The sequence below is a fragment of the Hypanus sabinus genome, chromosome 4 (assembly GCF_030144855.1).
Source record: "Hypanus sabinus isolate sHypSab1 chromosome 4, sHypSab1.hap1, whole genome shotgun sequence".
In the NCBI taxonomy this organism is placed as follows: Eukaryota; Metazoa; Chordata; class Chondrichthyes; order Myliobatiformes; family Dasyatidae; genus Hypanus; species Hypanus sabinus.
Window position 1 is genome coordinate 79,967,174 of NC_082709.1, and position 20,599 is coordinate 79,987,772.

The 20,599-nt window shown below is 43.8% G+C and overlaps 1 protein-coding gene across 1 annotated transcript; it reads right to left on the reverse strand.

Moving 5' to 3' along the window:
• Nucleotides 1–6,477: 6,477 nt before the first annotated feature.
• LOC132392291 (C-X-C chemokine receptor type 2-like) lies at nucleotides 6,478–16,014 on the reverse strand. Its single transcript, XM_059966113.1, has 2 exons — nucleotides 15,905–16,014; nucleotides 6,478–9,494 (listed from the first exon to the last, which is right to left on the reverse strand). The coding sequence occupies exons 1-2, from the start codon at nucleotides 15,914–15,916 to the stop codon at nucleotides 8,421–8,423; spliced, it is 1,086 nt and encodes a 361-aa protein (XP_059822096.1). The 5' UTR covers nucleotides 15,917–16,014; the 3' UTR covers nucleotides 6,478–8,420.
• Between the last annotated feature and the right edge of the window lie 4,585 nt (nucleotides 16,015–20,599).

Below are 20,599 nucleotides of genomic sequence, written 5' to 3' on the forward strand. Positions count from 1 at the left end.
TTCTCCATCTTTAGGACAGGACTCCAAGCTTCAGCCCTGATTCTTCTCAGCTCCAAAGGTAACACGTCCAATCTTCTCAAGCTTTCCCCCGAATTTGAGATGAACTCCAGGCACGCCAGTGGACTGATCCTTGTTCCTTCTGCTCGCATGGCCTTCGAGCCTGGAGCGGAGGCACGCTTTCTTACTCCTCACTAAACTCTAATCTAACCTCTAACCTCCCTCTCTATCCCCAAAACCACTCCTAATGAACTTACGTTAAGTACAAGCCACAACCTTGGAAAAAGAAATACTGTTTGGAGAATATTATTGCAAGTCCTCTGAGACCTATCTTGTAACTAACACACATGAGAGTGTGTCGTCATACTTGGAGCTCTTAAAATAACAAATTTCAAAAACCACAGGGATAAACTGAGAAAGAACACTTCCTCCAAAAGACTGTGTGGTCATTGATTTTCAGACCCACTGCAAGATTCGAGATTCAAGTTTATTTATCACATCTACATCAAAACACACTGTGGAATGTGTCACTTGTGGTAACAACCAATGCAATCTAAGATTATGCTGAGGACAAACCCCAAGTGTCACCACACATTCCGGTGCCAACATGGCAAGCCCAAAATGCTCGACAGAACACAATAAGCAACAAAACAACAGCAAAGCAAGTGCCATTCGTCCCACCCACCCCTCACCACACAGAGTCCTTGAACAGCAGGACAGGCCACCTTCTTCCTCCTCCTCCACCCTCAGCAGACTCAGAATCAGTCCCACAGACAAAGGGCCTTCGACTTCTCCAGCGTACGCACGGAAATTCGCAGACTTGGGGCTCCAGCCAATCGGTCCGGACTTGCAGACGTCTGATTTTGATCAGACATAGCTTTTTTTTTTGTATGGGAAACATTAAGCACTGGGGAAGTGAGTAATGTGGTAAAGTGGCATTGAGGTAAAAGATGCAAAGGCAATTATATCCAAAATTGGGCTTGGGCTCAACGGGCAAAGCAGGATAGGTTTAGGTTTCAGATTTTCCTGTTATTTGAGGAAAGGGGAGGTATGAGTGTGAGGGCAGCTTGTTGTTCTCGGTGTCGGATGTGGGAGGTTCTGGAGTCTCCTAGCCTCCCGGAAGTCCACATCTGCGCCAGGTGCGCCGAGCTGCAGCTCCTAAGGGACCGTGTTGGGGAACTGGAGCTGCAGCTCGATGACCTTCACCTGGTCAGGGAGAGTGAGGAGTTGATAGTTACAGGCAGGTGGTCACACCAGGACCACGGGAGGCAGACAGGTGGGTCACGGTTGGGGGGGGGAAGGGGAAGAGTCAGGTACAAGAGAGTACCCCAGTGGCTGTACCCCTTGACAATAAGTACTCCTGTTTGAGTACTGTTGGGGGGGACAGCCTACATGGGGGAAGCAACAGTGGCTGTGCCTCCAGCACAGAGTCTGGCCCTGTAGCTCAGAAGGGTAGGGAAAGGACGAGGAAGACAGTAGTGATAGGAGACTCTATAGTCAGGTGATACTGTGGATGCAATCAGGAGACCCAGATGGTAGTTTGTCTCCCGGGTGCCAGGGTCCGGGATGTTTCTGATCGTGTCCAAGATATCCTGAAGTGGGAGGGTGAGGAGCCAGAGGTCGTGGTACATATAGGTACCAATGACATAGGTAGGAAAAGGGAAGAGGTCCTGAAAGGAGAATATAGGGAGTTAGGATGGCAGTTAAGAAGAATCTCAGGATTACTGCCTGTGCCACGCGACAGTGAGAGTAAGAATGGAATGAGGTGGAGGATAAATGCGTGGCTGAGGGATTGGAGCAAGGGGCAGGGATTCAAGTTTCTGGATCATTGTGACCTCTTTTGGGGCAGGTGTGACCTGCACAAAAAGGATAGGTTACACTTGAATCCTAGGGGGACCAATATCCTGGCGGGGAGATTTGCTAAGGCTACTGGGGAGACTTTGGACTAGAATGGTTGGGGGGGGTGGGAATCAATTTGAAGAAACTAGGGAGAGGAGGTTAGTTCACAAATAGAGAAAGCTAGCAGACAGCGTGTGAAGGAGGATAGGCAGGTGACAGAGAAGGGGAGCGCTCAGACCGAAGATGTAGGGGAGAAGGAAAAAAAAGATAATAAAGTCGTTCGCACTGTTAGGGATAAACAGAGGAAGAGGTGGGGAGTTTCTTAAATTCATCTATTTTAATACTAGCAGCGTTGTAAGAAAGGTGGATGAGCTTAGAGCATGGATTGATACCTGGAAATATGATATTGTAGCTATTAGTGAAACATGATTGCAGCAGGGATATGATTGGCAACTAAATATTCCTGGGTTTCGTTGCTTCAGGTGTGATAGAATCGGAGAGGCAAGAGGAGGAGGTGTTGCATTGCTTGACCGAGAAAATATTACAGCGGTGCTTTGGCAGGATAGATTAGAGGGCTTGTCTAGGGAGACTATTTGGGTGGAATTGAGGAATGGGAAAGGTGTAGTAACACTTATAGGGGTGTATTATAGACCACCTAATGGGGAGCGAGAATTGGAGGAGCAAATTTGTAAGGGGATAGCAGATATTTGTAGTAAGCACAAGGTTGTGATTGTGGGAGATTGACTGGGAAGCCCATTCTGAAAAAGGGCTAGATGGTTTGGAGTTTGTAAAATGTGTGCAGGATAGTTTTTTGCAGCAATACATAGAGGTACCGACTAGAGAAGGGGCAGTGTTGGATCTCCTGTTAGGGAATGAGATAGGTCAGGTGACAGAGGTATGTGTTGGGGAGCACTTCGGGTCCAGTGATCACAATACCATTAAGTTTCAATATAATTATGGAGAAGGGCAGGACTGGACCCAGGGTAGAGATTTTTGATTGTAGAAAAGCTAACTTTGAGGAGATGAGAAAGGAATTAGAAGGAGTGGATTGGGACAATTTGTTTTATGGGAAGGATGTAATAGAGAAATGGAGGTCATTTAAAGGTGAAATTTTGAGGGTACAGAATCTTTATGTTCCTGTTAGGTTGAAAGGAAAGGTTTGAGAGAGCCATGGTTTTCAAGGGATATTGGAAACTTGGTTCGGAAAAAGAGAGAGATCTACAATAAATATAGGCAGCATGGAGAAAATGAGGTGCTCGAGGAATATAAAGAATGTAAAAAGAATCTTAAGAAAGAAATTAGAAAAGCTAAAAGAAGATATGAGGTTGCTTTGGCAAATACGGTGAAAATAAATCCAAAGGGTTTCTACAGTTATATTAATAGCAAAAGGATAGTGAAGGATAAAATTGGTCCCTTAGAGAATCAGAGTGGACAGCTATGTGTGGAGCCAAAAGAGATGGGGGAGATTTTGAACAATTTATTTTCTTCCATATTCACTAAAGAGAAGGATATTGAATTGTGTAAGGTAAGGGAAGCAAGTAGAGTAGTTATGAAAACTATGAGGATTAAAGAAGAGGGTACTAGAGCTTTTAAAGAATATAAAAGTGGATAAGTCTCCAGATCCTGACAGGATATTCCCTAGGACCTTGAGGGAAGTTAGTGGATAAATAGCAGGGGCTCTGACAGAAATATTTCAAATGTCATTAGAAATGGGGATGGTGCCGGAGGATTGGCGTATTGCTCATGTGGTTCCATTGTTTAAAAAGGGTTTTAAGAATAAACCTAGCAATTATCAGCCTGTAAGTTTGGTGTCAGTGGTAGGTAAATTAATGGAAAGTATTCTTAGAGATGGTGTATATAATTATCTGGATAGAGAAGGTCTGATTAAGAACAGTCAACATGGATTGGTACGTGGAAAGTCATGTTTGACAAATCTTATTGAATTTTTGAAGAGGTTACTAGGAAAGTTGACGAGGGTAAAGCAGTGGATGTTGTCTATATGGACTTCAGTAAGGCCTTTGACAAGGTTCTGCATGGAAGATTAGTTAGGAAGGTTCAATCGTTAGGTATTAATATTGAAGTAGTGAAATGGATTCAACAGTGGTTGGATGGGAGATGCCAGAGAGTAGTGGTGGATAACTGTTTGTCAGTTTGGAGGCCGGTGACTAGTGGTGTGCCTCAGGGGTCTGTACTGGGTCCAATGTTGTTTGTCATATACATTAATGATCTGGATGATGGGGTGGTAAATTGGATTAGTAAGTATGCAGATGATACTAAGATAGGTGGCATTGTGGATAATGAAGTAGATTTTCAAAGCTTGCAGAGAGATTTAGGCCCGTTAGAAGAGTGGGCTGAAAGATGGCAGATGGAGTTTAATGCTGATAAGTGTGAGGTACTACTTTTTGGTGGGACTAATCAAAATAGGACATACATGGTAAATGGTAGGGCATTGAGGAATGCAATAGAACAGAGTGATCTAGGAATAGTGGTGCATAGTTCCCTGAAGGTGGAATAGGGTGGTGAAGAAATCTTTTGGTATGTTGGCCTTTGTAAATCAGAGCATTGTGTATAGGAGTTGAGATGTAATGTTAAAATTGTACAAGGCATTTGTGAGGCCAAATTTGGAGTATTGTGTACAGTTCTGGTCACCGAATCATAGGAAAGACATTAACAAAATAGAGAGAGTACAGAGGAGATTTACTAGAATGTTACCTGGGTTTCAACACCTAAGTTACAGAGAAAGGTTGAACAAATTAGGTCTTTATTCTTAGGAGCATAGAAGGTTGGGAGGACTTGATAGAGGTATTTAAAATTATGAGGGAGATAGATAGATTAGACGTGGATAGGCTTTTTCCATTGAGAGTAGGGGAGATTCAAACAAAAGGACATGAGTTGAGAGTTAAGGGGCAAAAGTTTAGGGGCAACATGAGAGGGAACTTTTTTACTCAGAGAGTGGTGGCTGTGTGGAACAAGCTTCCAGTAGAAGCGATAGAGGCAGGTTCAATTTTGTCATTTAAAAAAAAATTGGATAGGTATATGGACAGGAAAGGAATGGAGGGTTGTGGGCTGAGTGCAGGTAGATGCGACTAGGTGAGAGTAAGTGTTCAGCACAGACTAGAAGGGCCGAGATAGCCTGTTTCCATGCTGTAATTGTTATATGGTTATATGGTTAAAATTATTATTTGTTTATAGAATGTGGACATTGAATGTGCTTCAAAGTTAACACCCCAGCAACTTTTTCAGACAGAGGGTGGTGAGGATATGGACAAGCCTCCTGCAGAATTGTCCAAGGCAGGTACAATAGTATCACTTATGAAGCCCTTGGACAGATACTTCTAAGTGCTTCTTGGTTGGAGGGGTGGGTCTTGGCTATAGCTGAACCCAGGGAATTGGGACAATCCGGGAGGGCACTGTGGTCAGCATGGCTATTTGGGTCAGTTGTATTGCTCCATTGGTCTTAGCTAACTTGAGCTACAGCAAGGCAACAGGCCCTTTCAAACCAACAAGTCCGTGCTGCCAAATTACACTACCATGACCGATTAACCTACTGACCCATACGTTCTTGGAACGTGGGAGGAAAGCAAGGCACCCACAGGGTCACAGGGAGAACGTGCCAACTACTTACTGAAGGCGGCAGAATTGAAGCCCAGTTGCTGGCACTGTGACAGCGTTACACCACCTTGCCTCCTAATGTTTCTATAACTTCAGTTACAGCAAATAGGAAGGAAGGTATACAGAGAGTGGGGTGAGTGTGTGCCCGGGGTGGCAGGAGAGACAGATATATGAGGGACATTAAGGGACTCTTTGATAGACACATGGATGATAGAAAAATGGGAGCTATGCAGGAGTGAAGGGTTAGGTTGATCTTGGAGTAGGATAAAATGTTGGCACGTTATGGGCTGAAGAGCCTGTCTTGCACTGTAGTGCTCTTTACCATGTCTTACATGTGAATGCTAACCTCACCTAGAAAGGCTCTTGAGAGCACGGGATGGTGGTGAGAGAGGGGATGTACAGACAGGTGTTACACCCCTTGCAGGTTACAGTGTGTATTGTGCCCTGACCAACACGCCACAGCAAACGCTTAGTACATTTAAATGTATATCTAGCAAAAAATTAGTTTATCCTTCATCTTTGAGTGTGTGACTATGGCAAAGGCCATGTGGTTATGAAAGGTCTAGACAGAGTGGATCTGGAGAGGTTGTTTCCTATAGCTGAGCAGTCTAACCTGAGAATGCAAGGACATCCATTTAGAACAGAGATGAGAAGAAATTTCTTTAGTCAGAGGAATTTTTTGCACAGATGGAAATCATTGGGTATATTTAAGGCAGAGGTTCTTGATTAATAAGGGCATCAAATGTTTGTGGAAAGACAGGAGAATGGGGTTGAGAGGGTTAATAAATCAGCCACAATCGAGTAACAGTGCAGACTCAATGGATAGAATGGCCTAACCCTAATCCTATGCCTTACAGTGTTATGCTCTGACTCCCATATTTCAGCCAGTTATCATCATAAGTGCAGTTTTATTTAATAAAGATCTCCAATGTACAAACATATCACATGGGAAAACCAAGCCAGTTTATTTTATAAACACGTCAGTCCAGAGAAGCAATAGCATTTATTCAAAAGTAAAAATCAGCATCTTTGGAGGAAAAAGCAGGTAGAAATTCAGGTCAATGTCATTTCATCAGCTTCGTCTCTCCACAGATCCCAACTGATCTGTTGAGAATTCACAGCATTTTCTGGTTTTATTTACAGTCTCAGGCACTTGCGGTTGTTATGAACCCCATAACTGGGTCACTTACCAGCAAAGATAGAGAGGTCTATTGAAGTCTGATGGTATTATTTTTAACAGTATTTATTAGTAAAAATACACAAAAGTAATATCAATGCAAACATACAGATAATATACGTCATCAGTACTAAATCTAAAAGTGCGGGTATAATAATAATCAATAAGAAATAAGCTCTATTGTTGTCTAGGGGATAACGTATTGTCCGATGGAAATATAAGAGTCACTTAGTTCACTCAGTTCACACAGGCTTCAGCCTTTGGGGACCGCTGGATTTTCAATTGTTGGAGAGAGAGAGGGGTTTTGAGAATAGAAACTTGCCAGCTTTCCTTTATCCGCTCTTGATCCGTATTCGTCCTTTAGTGAGGCCGTTCCGTAGAGGACTTGTCATCCGGGCAAGGATGGCCACACACACAAGCCTCCACCGGTCTCATATGTTTCTCCTGGTGTGTCTGAAGGGGTTGTTCCCCAGACCATCTTTTATCCTTACTCACAGGGTCTCAGATGTCAATCAGGTTGGGATGATGCAATCCCTCAACCAGCCCACTCTGCTCATTCCCTGAGGGCTTCAATGAATAGTTCAGTACTCAATACACAAGTCCATCCCCAAGAGACAAAAGCCATTATCAATGGTTCCGCCTTGCTGAGGCCAGGACCTGTTCCAAGCCTGTGTATTCTGGATGTCTCTCTCTCTCATTTCCTGGGTCCCAGACCCGAATTAATAGCGATCTTGCGATTCTAGAAAAGGAGGGGGCTACTTTGTACCCTTCGGCCCCTCAGAGTTGTGGCACATTTGTAACACGGTTATGTTCAAAATTTGTTTCTCTTGATATTCTCTCTTCACTTGATATTATCTGGAAGCAATTTAAAATCACTTTTCACAAGTGATTTTATCTATTAACCATGGGAGACTCTTTCAGAAAGTCAGAATACACCCCAGATTACTACAGGAAGTGAGGGAAGAGATTGCTATGCCCCTGGTGATGATCATTGCATCCTCACTACCCATTGGAGTAGTAATAGATGATTGAAGGGTGGGAAATGTTATTCCAGAAAGGAAGTTGGGATAATACTGGGAATTAGAGACCAGTGAGACTTTCTAGGGTGGTGGGCAAATTATTGGGGAGCAGTCTTAAAGATGGGGGTTATGAGCATTTGGAGAAGCATAGTCTGATTAGGGATAGTCAGCATGGCTTTGTGAGTGGTAAGTTTTGCCTCACAAGTCTGACTGGATCATTTGAGGATATGACAAAACACATTGATGAAGGTGGAGCAGTGGATGTGGTGTATATGGATTTTAGTAAGCCATTTGGTAAGGTTCCCCATGGTAGGCTCGTTCAGAAAGTCAGGATGCATGGGATCTTGGAAAACCAGGATGTGTGGATACAGAATTGCTTTGCATATTGAAGGCAGGGATGATCATCAATGAAGTGTATTCGACACGGACATCAGTGACCAGTGGTGTTCTGTGTAGATATGTTCAGGGACATCTGCTCATTAAGATTTTTATTGATGGTCATAGAATCTACATAGAACATAGAGCATTACAGCCCACTACAGGCTGTGGTCCATACTCTATGTCCTATTTCCTTGGCAGAACAGGACAGATTCATCTGTATTTTCTGATGTATATGTGACAATTACAACTAATCTTTAATCTTTAATTATACCTTGATGGAACTACAAGTGACTTTCCCCAGGCAGAATAGGATAGAGTTTGATCAATAGTAGTAGCAGTCCTTTATTATGCATCCAACCTCACATTGAAAGATGGCAGAACTTCTCACACTGCATCTAAATAGCAGTTGATGTTGTTCCAGTGACTGAGGACTGGACAGACCTCTGAAACTGAAATTCATCACTTGGATTCACGAGTCCTTTATTAGCCAGGAGTCTGACCAGGTTCTTCCGAAATTTTATCCCGATAAAGCCATACAAGATTGGGTTCACACAACTGTGTAGGGATCCCAAACACTGGGTCACATTCAGACCAATGGTGATGTGTTTACGCCTGTCACAAGTCTCAGCGATGAGCTTGCTTCTCATCAGAGTGTCAACAAACACGGTGATATTGTGGGGCAGCCAGCAAATGAGAAATGCAAGCACCACGGCGATAATGACCTTCATGGCTTTCTGCTTCTGGAAACCCTTTGTCTGACACAGTCTGAGGATGGTGACGCTGTAGCAGAAGACCATGACATCCAGTGGGATGAGGAACCCAATGATGTGACGCAAGAACCTGGTGCTGTTTTTCCAGATTGCGATGGATTCACCCTCCAGTAACTCGTAACACAGGACTCTTCCATAGAAGTCGAACTTGCCCTTGTAGAGGATGGGTAAAGACAGGAGAACAGCCAGCACCCACACGACAACACAGACCAGTTTGATCAGGAATGGCCACTTCTGCCTGTGGGATCGGGCAGAGTGGACGATGGCGAGGTAACGGTCAACACTGATGCAGGTCAGCAACAGGATGCCGCTGTAAAAGTTCACCTCCTGGAGCATGCTGACAACCTTACACATGGCATCTCCAAACACCCACCCAGATGTGGCATCCACTGCCCAGAAGGGCAGAGAGATGGCAAAGAGCAGGTCAGCCGTGGCCAGATGGAGCAGGTAGATGTCCGTGGATGATGTTGAGCGCCGATTGTGAAGAATGACGATCATCACTACCAGGTTCCCTGTCACGGCGAGGAAACACACCAGGCTGTAGACAATGGCCAACACAACATTTACAGAACTACTGATAATTATCTGTGGACAGGGTGACAATCTTGGATCAGGACTGTAGTATTCAGGGATGGTAGAGTTTCCAAACAGATCATAGATATTGATGTCATCAGGATTTATTTTAATGGGAGCCATTTTCTGAAACAAAAGGTAGAAGAGAAAATACACACTCAGTGGCCATTTTATTAGGTACATTTGTACACCTGCTCAATACTTCAAATATTTATTTATTGAGATACAGTGCAGAATAGGCCCTTCCATTCCTTCAAACCATGCCACCCAGTAATCCCCTCATTCAATCCAAGCCTAATCATGGATAGATTTATAATGACCAATTAACTTACCAACCAGGACATCTTTGGACTGAGGGAGGAAACCCATGCGGTCACGGGGAGAACGTACAAACTCCTTACAGGCAATGTCGGGAATTGAACCCAGGTCGCTGGTACTGTGAAGTGTTGTGCTAACCACTACAGCAACATACTGCCCTACTCAGCCAATCTTGTTTCAACAACTCTATGCATAAAAGCTTGCAGATTCAGCTCTTGTGCAGGCCTAGCATCAGATTGGAAAAGAAATGAGATCCGAGTGATATTGACTGTGTAAAGATTGATCAAGCACAACGGGGTTGTTTGAGAATCTCAGAAACTGCTGATCCACTGTGATTCTCATGCACAGCAGTCTCTGGAGTGTACAGAGAATGGAGTCAAAAGCTAAAGAACTTCCAGTGAGCAGTGAGTCCGTGGGCAAAAATGCCTCGATAATGACAGAGGTCAGAGGAGAATGGCCAGCCTCGTTCAGGGAGGCAACAGTAACTCAAATTAAGCATGAGTCACTGCAATGGTGTGCAGAAGAGCATTTCCAAATGCACAACATGTTGAACCTTGGAGTGGATGAGCTACAGCAACAGCAGAAGACCACAACCGTAAACCCAGTGGCCACTTCATCAGGTACAAGAATGAAGGGATCATTGTGTATATATATAAATATATGGAGATCAATTAAAAATATATATATAATATGAAATAAAGCAGAAAATGTTACAAATAGGCAGTGGAACTTCAAATAGTTCAATGTGTAGATCGTTTATAAATCCCTCATAGTTGTAAATTGATAAAGTGTTGGGAAGGTGTGTTGACCTTTGCTAATCAGAGAACTGAGTTTGGGAGCCATGAGGTAATGTTGCAGCTCCATAAAATGCTGGTTAGACCACACTTGGAATGCTAGACCATTAGACATAGGAGCAGAATTAGACAGAAATTAGCAGAAATTAGCAGAAATCATGTCTTCTTCACCGTTTCATTATGACTGATTTATGTTCACAGTTTGACCTTCTGAGTTCCTCCAACATTTTATGTCTGTTTATCCAAGTTTGGTTTCAGAAGAAGGTGCAAAGCCCAGTTCAGGTTCAAAGATTCAGGGACAGATTCAGAATCAGGTTTATTATCACCGGCATACATCATGAAATTTGTTAACTTAGCAGCAGCAGTTCAATGCAATACATAATATAGAAAAAAAGTCAATTACACTATATGTATATTGAATGGATTAGAAATCATGCAAAAACAGAAAAAATATATATTAAAAATGTGAGCTAGTGTTCATGAGTTCAATGTCCATTTAGGAATTGGATGGCAGAGGGGAAGAAGTTGTTCCTGGATCGTTGTGTGTGTACCTTCAGGCTTCTGGTAACAGTGAGAAAAGGGCATGCCCTGGGTGCTGGAGGTCCTTAATAATGGATGCTGCCTTTCTGAGACACTGCTCCTTAAAGTGTGGTTAGTATTCCTCAAAGCTGGGTACTAATTTTGTAGACTAGTACCCAAGATGGAGCTGACTAAATTTACAACCCTCTGCATCTTCTTTTGGTCCTGTGATGCAGCCTGTCAGAATGCTCCCCACAATTCATCTATAGTAGTTTTTGAACATTTTTGTTGAAATACCAAATCTCTTCAAACTCCTAATGAAGTATAGCCACTGTCTTGCCTTCTTTATAACTGCATCAGCTCTTTCCACTTCTGATCCCTCAATGAGGATTGATTTGTGTTCCTTCGTCTTACCCTTCCTGAAGTCCACAGTCAGCTCTTTCATCTTACTGACAGTGAGTGCAAGTTTGTTGTTGCAACACCACTTCACTAATTGGTATATCTTGTTCCTGTACGTCCTCTCGTCACCAACTGAGATTCTACCAACAATGTTTGTATATCAGCCAATTTATAGATGGTACTTGAGCTATGCCTAGCCACACAGTCAAGGGTATATAGAGAGTAGAGTAGTGGGCTAAGCACACACTTTTGAGGTGCACCAGTGTTCATTGTCAGCGAGGAGGAGACATTATCACCAATCCACACAGATTGTGGTCTTCCGGTTAGGAAGTTGAGGATCCAATTGCAGAGGGAGGTACAGAGGCCCAGGTTTGGTAACTTCTCAATCAGGATTGTGGGAATAATGGTATTAAATGCTGAGCTATAGTCGATAAACAGCATCCTGACGTAGGCGTTTGTGTCGTCCAGGTGGTCTAAGGCCATGTGAAGAGCCATTGAGATTGCGTCTGCTGTTGACCTATTGTGGCGATAGGCAAATTCCAGTGGGTCCAGGTCCTTGCTGTGGGAGTTGTGGAATTTGGTCTAGTCATGACCAACCTCTCAAAGCATTTCATCACTCTAAGATGTAGGTGCTACCGGACAATACTGCAGTCATTAAGGCAGTTCACATTATTCTTCTAAGGTACTGGTATAATTGTTGCCGTTTTGAAGCGAAAGGGAACTTTCACCAGTAGTAGTGAGAGATTGAAAATGTCCTTGAATATTCCCACCAGTTAGTTAGGCGCAAGTTTTCAGAGCCTTAACCAGATATTCTGTCGGGTTCTTCCGCCTTGTAAAGGTTCATCCTCTTCAGAGACAGCCTAACATCAGCCTCCGAGACAGAGATTACAGTATCACTGGGTGCCGCAGGGGTCTTTACGGCAGTTATATTCTCACTTTCAAAGCAGGCATAGAAGCCATTGTGTTCATCTGGTAGTAAAGTATTGCTGCCATTCATGCTATTGAGCTTCGCTTTGTAGAAGTAATGCCTTGCAAACCCTGCCAGAGTTGTCGTACATCAGATGTCACCTCCAATCTCATTCGAAATTGTCTTTTTGCCTTGAAATAGCCTTCCGCAAATCATACCTGGTTTTCTGGTATAGATCTGGGTTGCCAGACTTGAATGCCACAGACCTGGCCTTCAGGAGACAATGTACCTCCTGGTTCATCCGCAGCTTTTAGATTAGATTAGATTGAGGACATTCAGTCCTCATTTATTGTCATTTAGAAATGCATGCACACATTAAGAAATGTTTAGGAGTGTACAGCAAGTCTTTGTAGGCACACATTCATCCACATGGGTTTTAATGAAGTCGGTAACAACTGCAGCATCCGCATATAGAATCAATAGACAATAGACAATTGGTGCAGAAGTAGACCATTTGGCCCTTCAAGTCTGCACCGCCATTCTGAGATCATGGCTGATCATTCACTATCAATACCCAGTCCCTGCCTTGTCCCCATATCCCTTGATTCCCCTATCCATCAGATATCTATCTAGCTCCTTCTTGAAAGCATCCAGAGAATTGGCCTCCACCGTCTTCCGAGGCAGTGCATTCCACACCTCCACAACTCTCTGGGAGAAGAAGTTCTTCCTCAACTCTGTTTTAAATAACTGACCTCTTATTCTCAATCCATGCCCTCTGGTACTGGACTCTCCCAACATCTGGAACAAATTCCCTGCCTCAATCCTATCAAATCCTTTAATTATCTTAAATGTTTCAATCGAAGATGAATCCCTGAATACAGTCCAGTCCATTGATTCAAAGCAGTCCCGTAGGTGCTCCTGTGCTTCCCTTGTCCAAACCTTCTTGGTCCTCACTGCTGGTGTTGCAGTCTTCAGTCTCTGCCTGTACTCAGGGAGTAGAAGTACAGCCAAGTAATCAGACTTCCTGAAGTGAGGGCGTGACAAAGCACGGTAGGCATTCTTGATTGTCTTGTAAGAGTGATCCAGTCTGTTGTTTCCTCTGGTATTGCAAGTGATCTGTTGATGGTAATTGTTCACTGATTTTCAGACTGGCCTGGTTAAAATCTTCCAAAATAATGGTGAAGGCGTTAGGATGTGCTGTTCATGCATGATGATCCCATTGCTCAGATTATCTAAGGCCTGATTGACATTGGCCTAAGGTGGAATATATACCACTACCAAAATGATTGTGGAAATCTCTCATGGTAGGTAAAATGGATGGCACTCAGCTGTGAGAAATGCCAGGTCTGGTGAGCAGAATTGGGACAGCACTGATATATCTGTGCACCAAGGAGAGTTGATCACGAGGCATATTCCTCCACCTCTGCTTTTGAGAGACTCTACAGATCTATCCTGATGGTGTATAGTGACCCTGTCGATCTGCATTGCTGCATCCAGAACGGAAGGGGTTAACCAGGATTCCGTGAACCAAATGACATAAACAGTCCTAATGTCCCTCCGATTCAGCACCCTAGCTCTGAGAATATCAATTTTATTCACCAGACACTGCACATTTGCCTGCAAGATAGTCAGTACTGGGAGTCTAAAACCCTGTTTCACTTGTACCCCTGACTTGCAGCCATGTTTCCTATGTGGAGCCCAGTGAAGAGTACGTCCACAATGGGCTTTGTTTCCATCAGTTTTAAGCAGCAATTGAGAGTCCTGCTGCCATGCAAGTCACCACTCAAGGTGCCCTGGCTGCTCTATATACCTATTTTGGAAATACTGAAAGGACTAGATAGAGTAGACATGAAGAAGGTGTTTGCTATAGTGGGGGTGTTGTAGGACACAGCCTCAGAATATAAGGACCTCCCTCTAGAATAGAGAATGGGAGGAATTTCTTTAGCCAAAAGGTGGTAAATCTTTGGAATTCATTGCCCCAGACAGCTGTGGAGGCCAAGACAATGGGCATATTTAAAGCAGAAGTTGATAGGTTCTTGATTAGTGAGGGTATAAAAGGCTATAGGGAGAAGTCAAGAGAATGGGGTTGAGAGGAATAATAAATCAGCCATGATGGAATAGTGGAGCAGACTCGATGGGCCAAATGGCCTTAATATGCTCCCATGTCTTACCTGAGGAAAATTCACACATTCCAAGGGGAGGATATACAGAGAATCCTTACAGGACAGCACCGGAATTGAACTCCAAACTCTGGAATACCCCAAGCTATAATCACATAGCATTACCCGCTACACTACCATGATGCCCCCTGTGTTGTGAGATTTGAGGGGCCACCACAGGATTGAAAGAGGTTGCACAGGGCCCTAGACTCAGCCAGCTCCATCGTGGGCACTCACCTCCCCAGCATCAAGAGGTTGCACAGGGCCCTAGACTCAGCCAGCTCCATCGTGGGCACTCACCTCCCCAGCATCAAGCACACTTTCAAGAGGCTGTGCCTCAAGAAGGCAGCATACATCATGAAGGACTCTCGCCACCCAGGACATGCCCTCTTCTTCTTACCACCATCAGCAAGGAGGTGGACTCACACTCAATGATTCAGGAACAGCTTCTTTCCCCCTGCCATCATATTTCTCAATAGTCTGTCAATCCCTGAAAACAACCTTATTATTCCTTCTTTCTGCACTACTTATTTGATTTGTAATTGATAGGGATTTTGTATCTTTGCAAGTTACTTTTCTGCAAAACTACAAGTTTCAAATTATCTTCAGTGAGTGACAACAGACCTGATTCTGACTCTCTGACTCAAGCGGAGAGGTCAGATTCAGCAATGGAAGAACAGGTGGGCTGGTGGTGATTGTGGAGACAGAAGTTGCCCTGGGACAGACACTGTGCTGATCTTTGCCCTGTACTGCTGCCAGAAAATAACAAATTCCACATCATCTAAGTCAGTGATAATAATTCTGACTGTGATTCTGAAATAGGAATGAAATCACTGTCTGGATAGCCTCCAACCTGATGGCATGGACCTCAGTCTCTCTACACTGCAATTCCACCCCTCCCCCTCCTTTCTTTTTCCATTCCTCATTCTGGTTCCCCTCTTACCCATTCACTTCTCCTCACCTGCCCATCACCTCCCTCTGATGCACCCCCTATTTCCATTTCTCACATGGTCCACTGTCCTTTCTCATATTCTTTCTTCAGCCCTTTGTCTTTTCCATCTGTCCCTTCCCTGCCTCTCACATTATCCCACCTGCTACCTCACCTGGTCTCACCATGCAACTGTCAGCTTGGTCTCCTTCCCCTCCTCCCACTTTCCCAGGTCTCTCCCCCCTTCCTTGCCAGTCCTGATGAAGGGTTGCGGCTCAAAACGCTGACAGTTTATTCCTGCTGAGCTCCTCCAGCACTTTGTGGGTGTGTGTGCGTGTGTTGCTCTGGATTTCCAGCATCTGCAGTATCTTTTGTGCTTCAATGAGATTACAGTGATTTTCTAGGTCATCCAATGTGCGCACAAGCAGGGAGGATGATCCAGGCACTATCACTTCTCCTTTATTACAAATACAGGTTCAACATAATTCAATCATCGATTAAAGTCTACATACCTTTTCAAACATCACCTGGTGCTTTGTGCCCAGTGTATCAGCTACTGTAATGATTGCCTAGACCATCCAATGTGCAAACCACAAGCAGGGCGGCTGATCAGGAGCCCTCCACAATTCCTGGTAATGTGTATACCTGAGAAGTGAGGTCTCTTCAGTGCAAATCTGCTAGCAAGTAAAGCTTGTGAAATGGGAAGGATGTTACAAAATGTGATGTGAACAGTTGCACAAAAATTGACTCATGCAGGTTGCATAGAATTCTAAACCACAGGCGGATTCCATGATTTGGTGTGACTCGGTATTTATTGGTAAGTGGCACAAACCTCCGATGTTTGTGGACTGAGAAAAGCCTATGAACTTACAGGAAAGATACTAACATGGATTGGCCAACTGGCAGGAGGCATCTAATGACGTTTAGCAGAAAGCAATGTAGAGACCCTTTCATTTCACAGTTATACGTCAATGATTTGAATGACAAACCTGGTAGTTTTGTGGCCAGATTTGTGGATGATATGAAGTTAGGTGGAGGGGTAAATAGTGTTCAGGAAGCAAAGAGTTTGCAGAAGGACTTGGACAGGTTTGGAGTTCGGGCAAAAAAAAAGGCAGATGACATATTGTGTAGGGAACTGCATGGTCATGCACTTTGGTAGAAGGAACAAAGGTACAGATTATTTCTGAGTGGGGACAAAATCAGAAATCAGAGATACAAGGGGACTTAGAAGTCATCATGCAGGATTCCAGGAAGGTAAACTTGCAGGTTGAGTTGGTGGTAAGGAAGGCAAATGCAAAGTTAGCATTCATTCATAACGGTTGTTATGGAAGATTTCAACATGCAGGTAGACCGGGAAAATCAGGTTGGTACTGGACCCCAAGAAAGGGAGTTTGTGGAGTGCCTTTGAGATGAATTATTGGAGCAGCTTGTACTGGAGCCCACCAGGGAGAAGGCAATTCTGGATCTAGTGTTGAGTAATGAACCGGATTTGATAAGGGAACTCGAGGTAAAGGAGCCATTAGGAGGTAGTGATCATAATATGATAAATTTTAATCTACAATTTGAGAGGGAGAAGGGAAAATCAGAAGTGTCAGTATTACAGTTGAACAAATGGAGCCATGAGGGAGGAGCTGGCCAAAGTTGACTGGAAAGATACCCTAGCAGGGATGACAGTGGAGCAACAATGGCAGGTATTTCTGGGAATAATACAGAAGGTGCAGGATCAGTTCATTCCAAAGAGGAAGAAAGATTCTAAGGGGAGTAAGGGGCGACTGTAGATGACAAGGGAAGTCAAGGACAGTATAAAAATAAAGGAGAAGTATTACATAGCAAAGATGAGCAGGAGGCCAGAGGATTGGGAAACTTTTAAAGAGCAACAGAAGATTACTAAAAAGGCAATACGGGGAGAAAAGATGAGGTACAAAGGTAAGCTAGCCAAGAATATAAAGGAGGATAGTAAAAGATTCTTTAGGTATGTGAAGAGGAAAAAAATTAGTTCAGACCAAAGTTGGGCCCTTGAAGACAGAAACGGGTGAATTTATTATGGGGAACAAGGAAATCGCAGACGAGTTGAATAGGTACTTTGGATCTGTCTTCACTAGGGAAGACACAAACAATCTCCCAGATGTAATAGTGGCCAGAGGACCTAGGGTAACAGAGGAACTGAAGGAAATTCACATTAGGCAGAAAATGGTGTTGGATAGAATGATGGGACTGAAGGCTGATAAGTCCCCGGGACCTGATGGTCTGCATCCCAGGATACTTAAGGAGGTGGCTCTAGAAATCATGGACACATTGGTAATCATTTTCCAGTGTTCTATAGATTCATGTTCAGTTCCTGTAGAGTGGAGGGTAACTAATGTTACTTTTTAAGAAAGGAGGGAGAGAGAAAACAGGGAATTATAGACCAGTTAACCTGACATCAGTGGAGGGGCAGATGCTGGAGTCAATTATAAAAGATGAAATAACGGCACATTTGGATAGCAGTAACAGGATGGAGTTACGAAGGGGAAATCATGCTTGACTAATCTTCTGGAGTTTTTTGAGGATGTAACTAGGAAAATGGACAAGGGAGAGCCAGTGGATGTAGTGTACCTGGACTTCCAGAAAGCTTTTGATAGGGTCCCACATAGGTGATTAGTGGGCAAAATTTGAGCACATGGTATTGGGGATAGGGTACTGACATGGATAGAAAATTGATTGGCAGACAGGAAACAAAGAGTAGAGATTAATGGGTCCCTTTCAGAATGGCAGGCGGTGACTACTGGGATACTGCAAGGCTTGGTGCTGGGACCACAGCTATTTACAATATACATGAATGATGAAAAAGGGATTAAAAGTAACATTAGAAAATTTGCAGATGACACAAAGCTGGGTGGCAGTGTGAAATGTGAGGAGGATGTTATGAGAATGTAGAGTGGCTAGGACAGGTTGGGTGAGTGGGCAGATGCATGGTAGATGCAGTTTAAGGTGGATAAATGTGAGGTTATCCACTTTGGTGGTAAGAACAGGAAGGCAGATTACTATCTAAATGGAGTCAAGTTAGGAAAAGGGGAAGTACAATGAGATCTAGGCGTCCTTGTTCATCAGTCACTGAAAGTAAGCATTCAGGTACAGCAGGCAGTGAAGAAAGCTAATGGCATGTTGGCCTTCATAACAAGGGGAGTTGAGTATAGGAGTAAAGAGGTCCTTCTGCAGCTGTACAGGGTCCTGGTGAGACCCCACCTGGAGTATTGTGTGCAGTTTTGGTCTCCAAATTTGAGGAAGGACATCCTTGCTGTTGAGGAAATGCTGTGTAGGTTCACGAGGCTAATTCCCGGAATGGCGGGACTGTCATATGTTGAAAGATTGGAGCAACTGGGCTTGTATACACTGGAATTTAGAAGGATGAGAGGGGATCTGATTGAAACATATAAGATTATGAAGGGATTGGACATGCTAGAGGCAGGAAACATATTCCCGATGTTGTGGGAGTCCAGAACCAGAGGCCACAGTTTAAGAAGAAGGGATAGGCCATTCAGAACGGAGTTCAGGAAAAACTTTTTCACCCAGAGAGTTGTGGATCTATGGAATGCTCTGCCTCAGAAGGCAGTGGAGATCAATTCTCCAGATGCTTTCAAGAAAGAGTTAGATAGAGCTCTTAGAGATAGTGGAGTCAAGGGATATGGGGAGAAGGCAGGAACAGGGAACTGATTGTGGATGATCAGCCATGATCACAGTGAACGGCGGTGCTGGCTCAAGGGGCCAAATGGCCTACTCCTGCACCTATTGTCTATTATGTATTGTCTATTGACATTCCAAGAGGATTGGAATATAAAATCAAGGATGTAAGGCTGAAGCTTGATAAGGCATTGGTCAAACCACACTTGGAGTGCTGGAAGCAGTTTTGGGCCCCTTATCTCAAAAAAAAATGTTCATTAAGGAGGGTCCAGAGGGGATTCAGGAGAATGATTCCAGGAATGAAAGGGTTATCATATGAGAAGTGTTTGATGGCTCTGTGCCTGTACTCGCTGAGGACCACAAGAATGAAGAGGATCTCATTCAAACCTATCGAATGATAGAGCAGCTGTGGACAAGTTGGGGGAATCTAGGATCAGAAAGCACATCCTCATTATTCCTTGTCTGTATTCTTTAGAACAGAGATGAGGATGAATTTCTTTAGCCAGAGGTAAGTGAATCTGTGGAATTCATTGCTATGGATGGCTGTGGAGGACAAGTCATGGAGTCTATTTAAAGCAGGGGTTGATAAGTTCTTGATTACTCAGAGCATCGAAGGGGAAAAGGCAGGAGAATGGGGTTGAGAGGGAAAATAAATTAGCCATGTTGGAATGATGGAGCAGACTTGATGGGCCAAACCTTATGGTCTTATAGGTCTAGCAGAAACACCACAAAGCAGTGGTGCATTTGAAAAGGTCCTGCATGGGAGCTTGGTCAAGAAGGTTCTGTTGCTTGGCATTCAGTATAAGGTAGTGAGCTGGATTAAACATTGGCTTTGTAGAGAAGCCAGACAGTGGGAGTAGATGGTTGCCTGTGACAAGTGGCGTGCAGCAGGGAACAGTGCTGGGTCCGTTGTCGTTTCTCATCTGTGTCAATGATCTGGGTGATAATGTAGTAAGCTGGATCAGCCAATTTTCAGCTGTGGTTTTTGAAAGCTGAGGCATGCATGTTGAGTTAGCAAAGACACTTCCTTGTTAGATTGCTGACACCAGGAAGTTTATATCAATGAGGATATGGAACTTCTGTGTTCTCTAACTTTTCTCCACAGTGCCTCTAATTATTGAATTTTTTTCCTGTTTAGAAAATAGTCTATACCCTTATTCCTTCTATATAAGTGTATATTCCATCTGCCACTTCTTCACCCATTTTCTCAATCTGTCCAAGTCCTTCTTCAGATTCCCTGCTTTCTCAACACTACCTGCCCCGCCACCTATCTTTGTATCATCTGCAGACTTGGCCTCAATGCCATAATTTCTGTCATCCAAATCATTGACATATAATGTGAAAAGAAGCAGTCCCAACACTGTAGAAACCACTAGTGATTGGCAGCCAATCACTAAAGCCCCCCTTTATGCCCACTTTTTGCCTCTTACCTGTTCACCAATCTTTTATGCATGCTGGTATCTTTCCTGTAATACCATGGGCTCATATCTTATTTAGCAGCCTCATACACAACACCATGTCAAAGGTCTTCTGAAAATTCAAGCAAA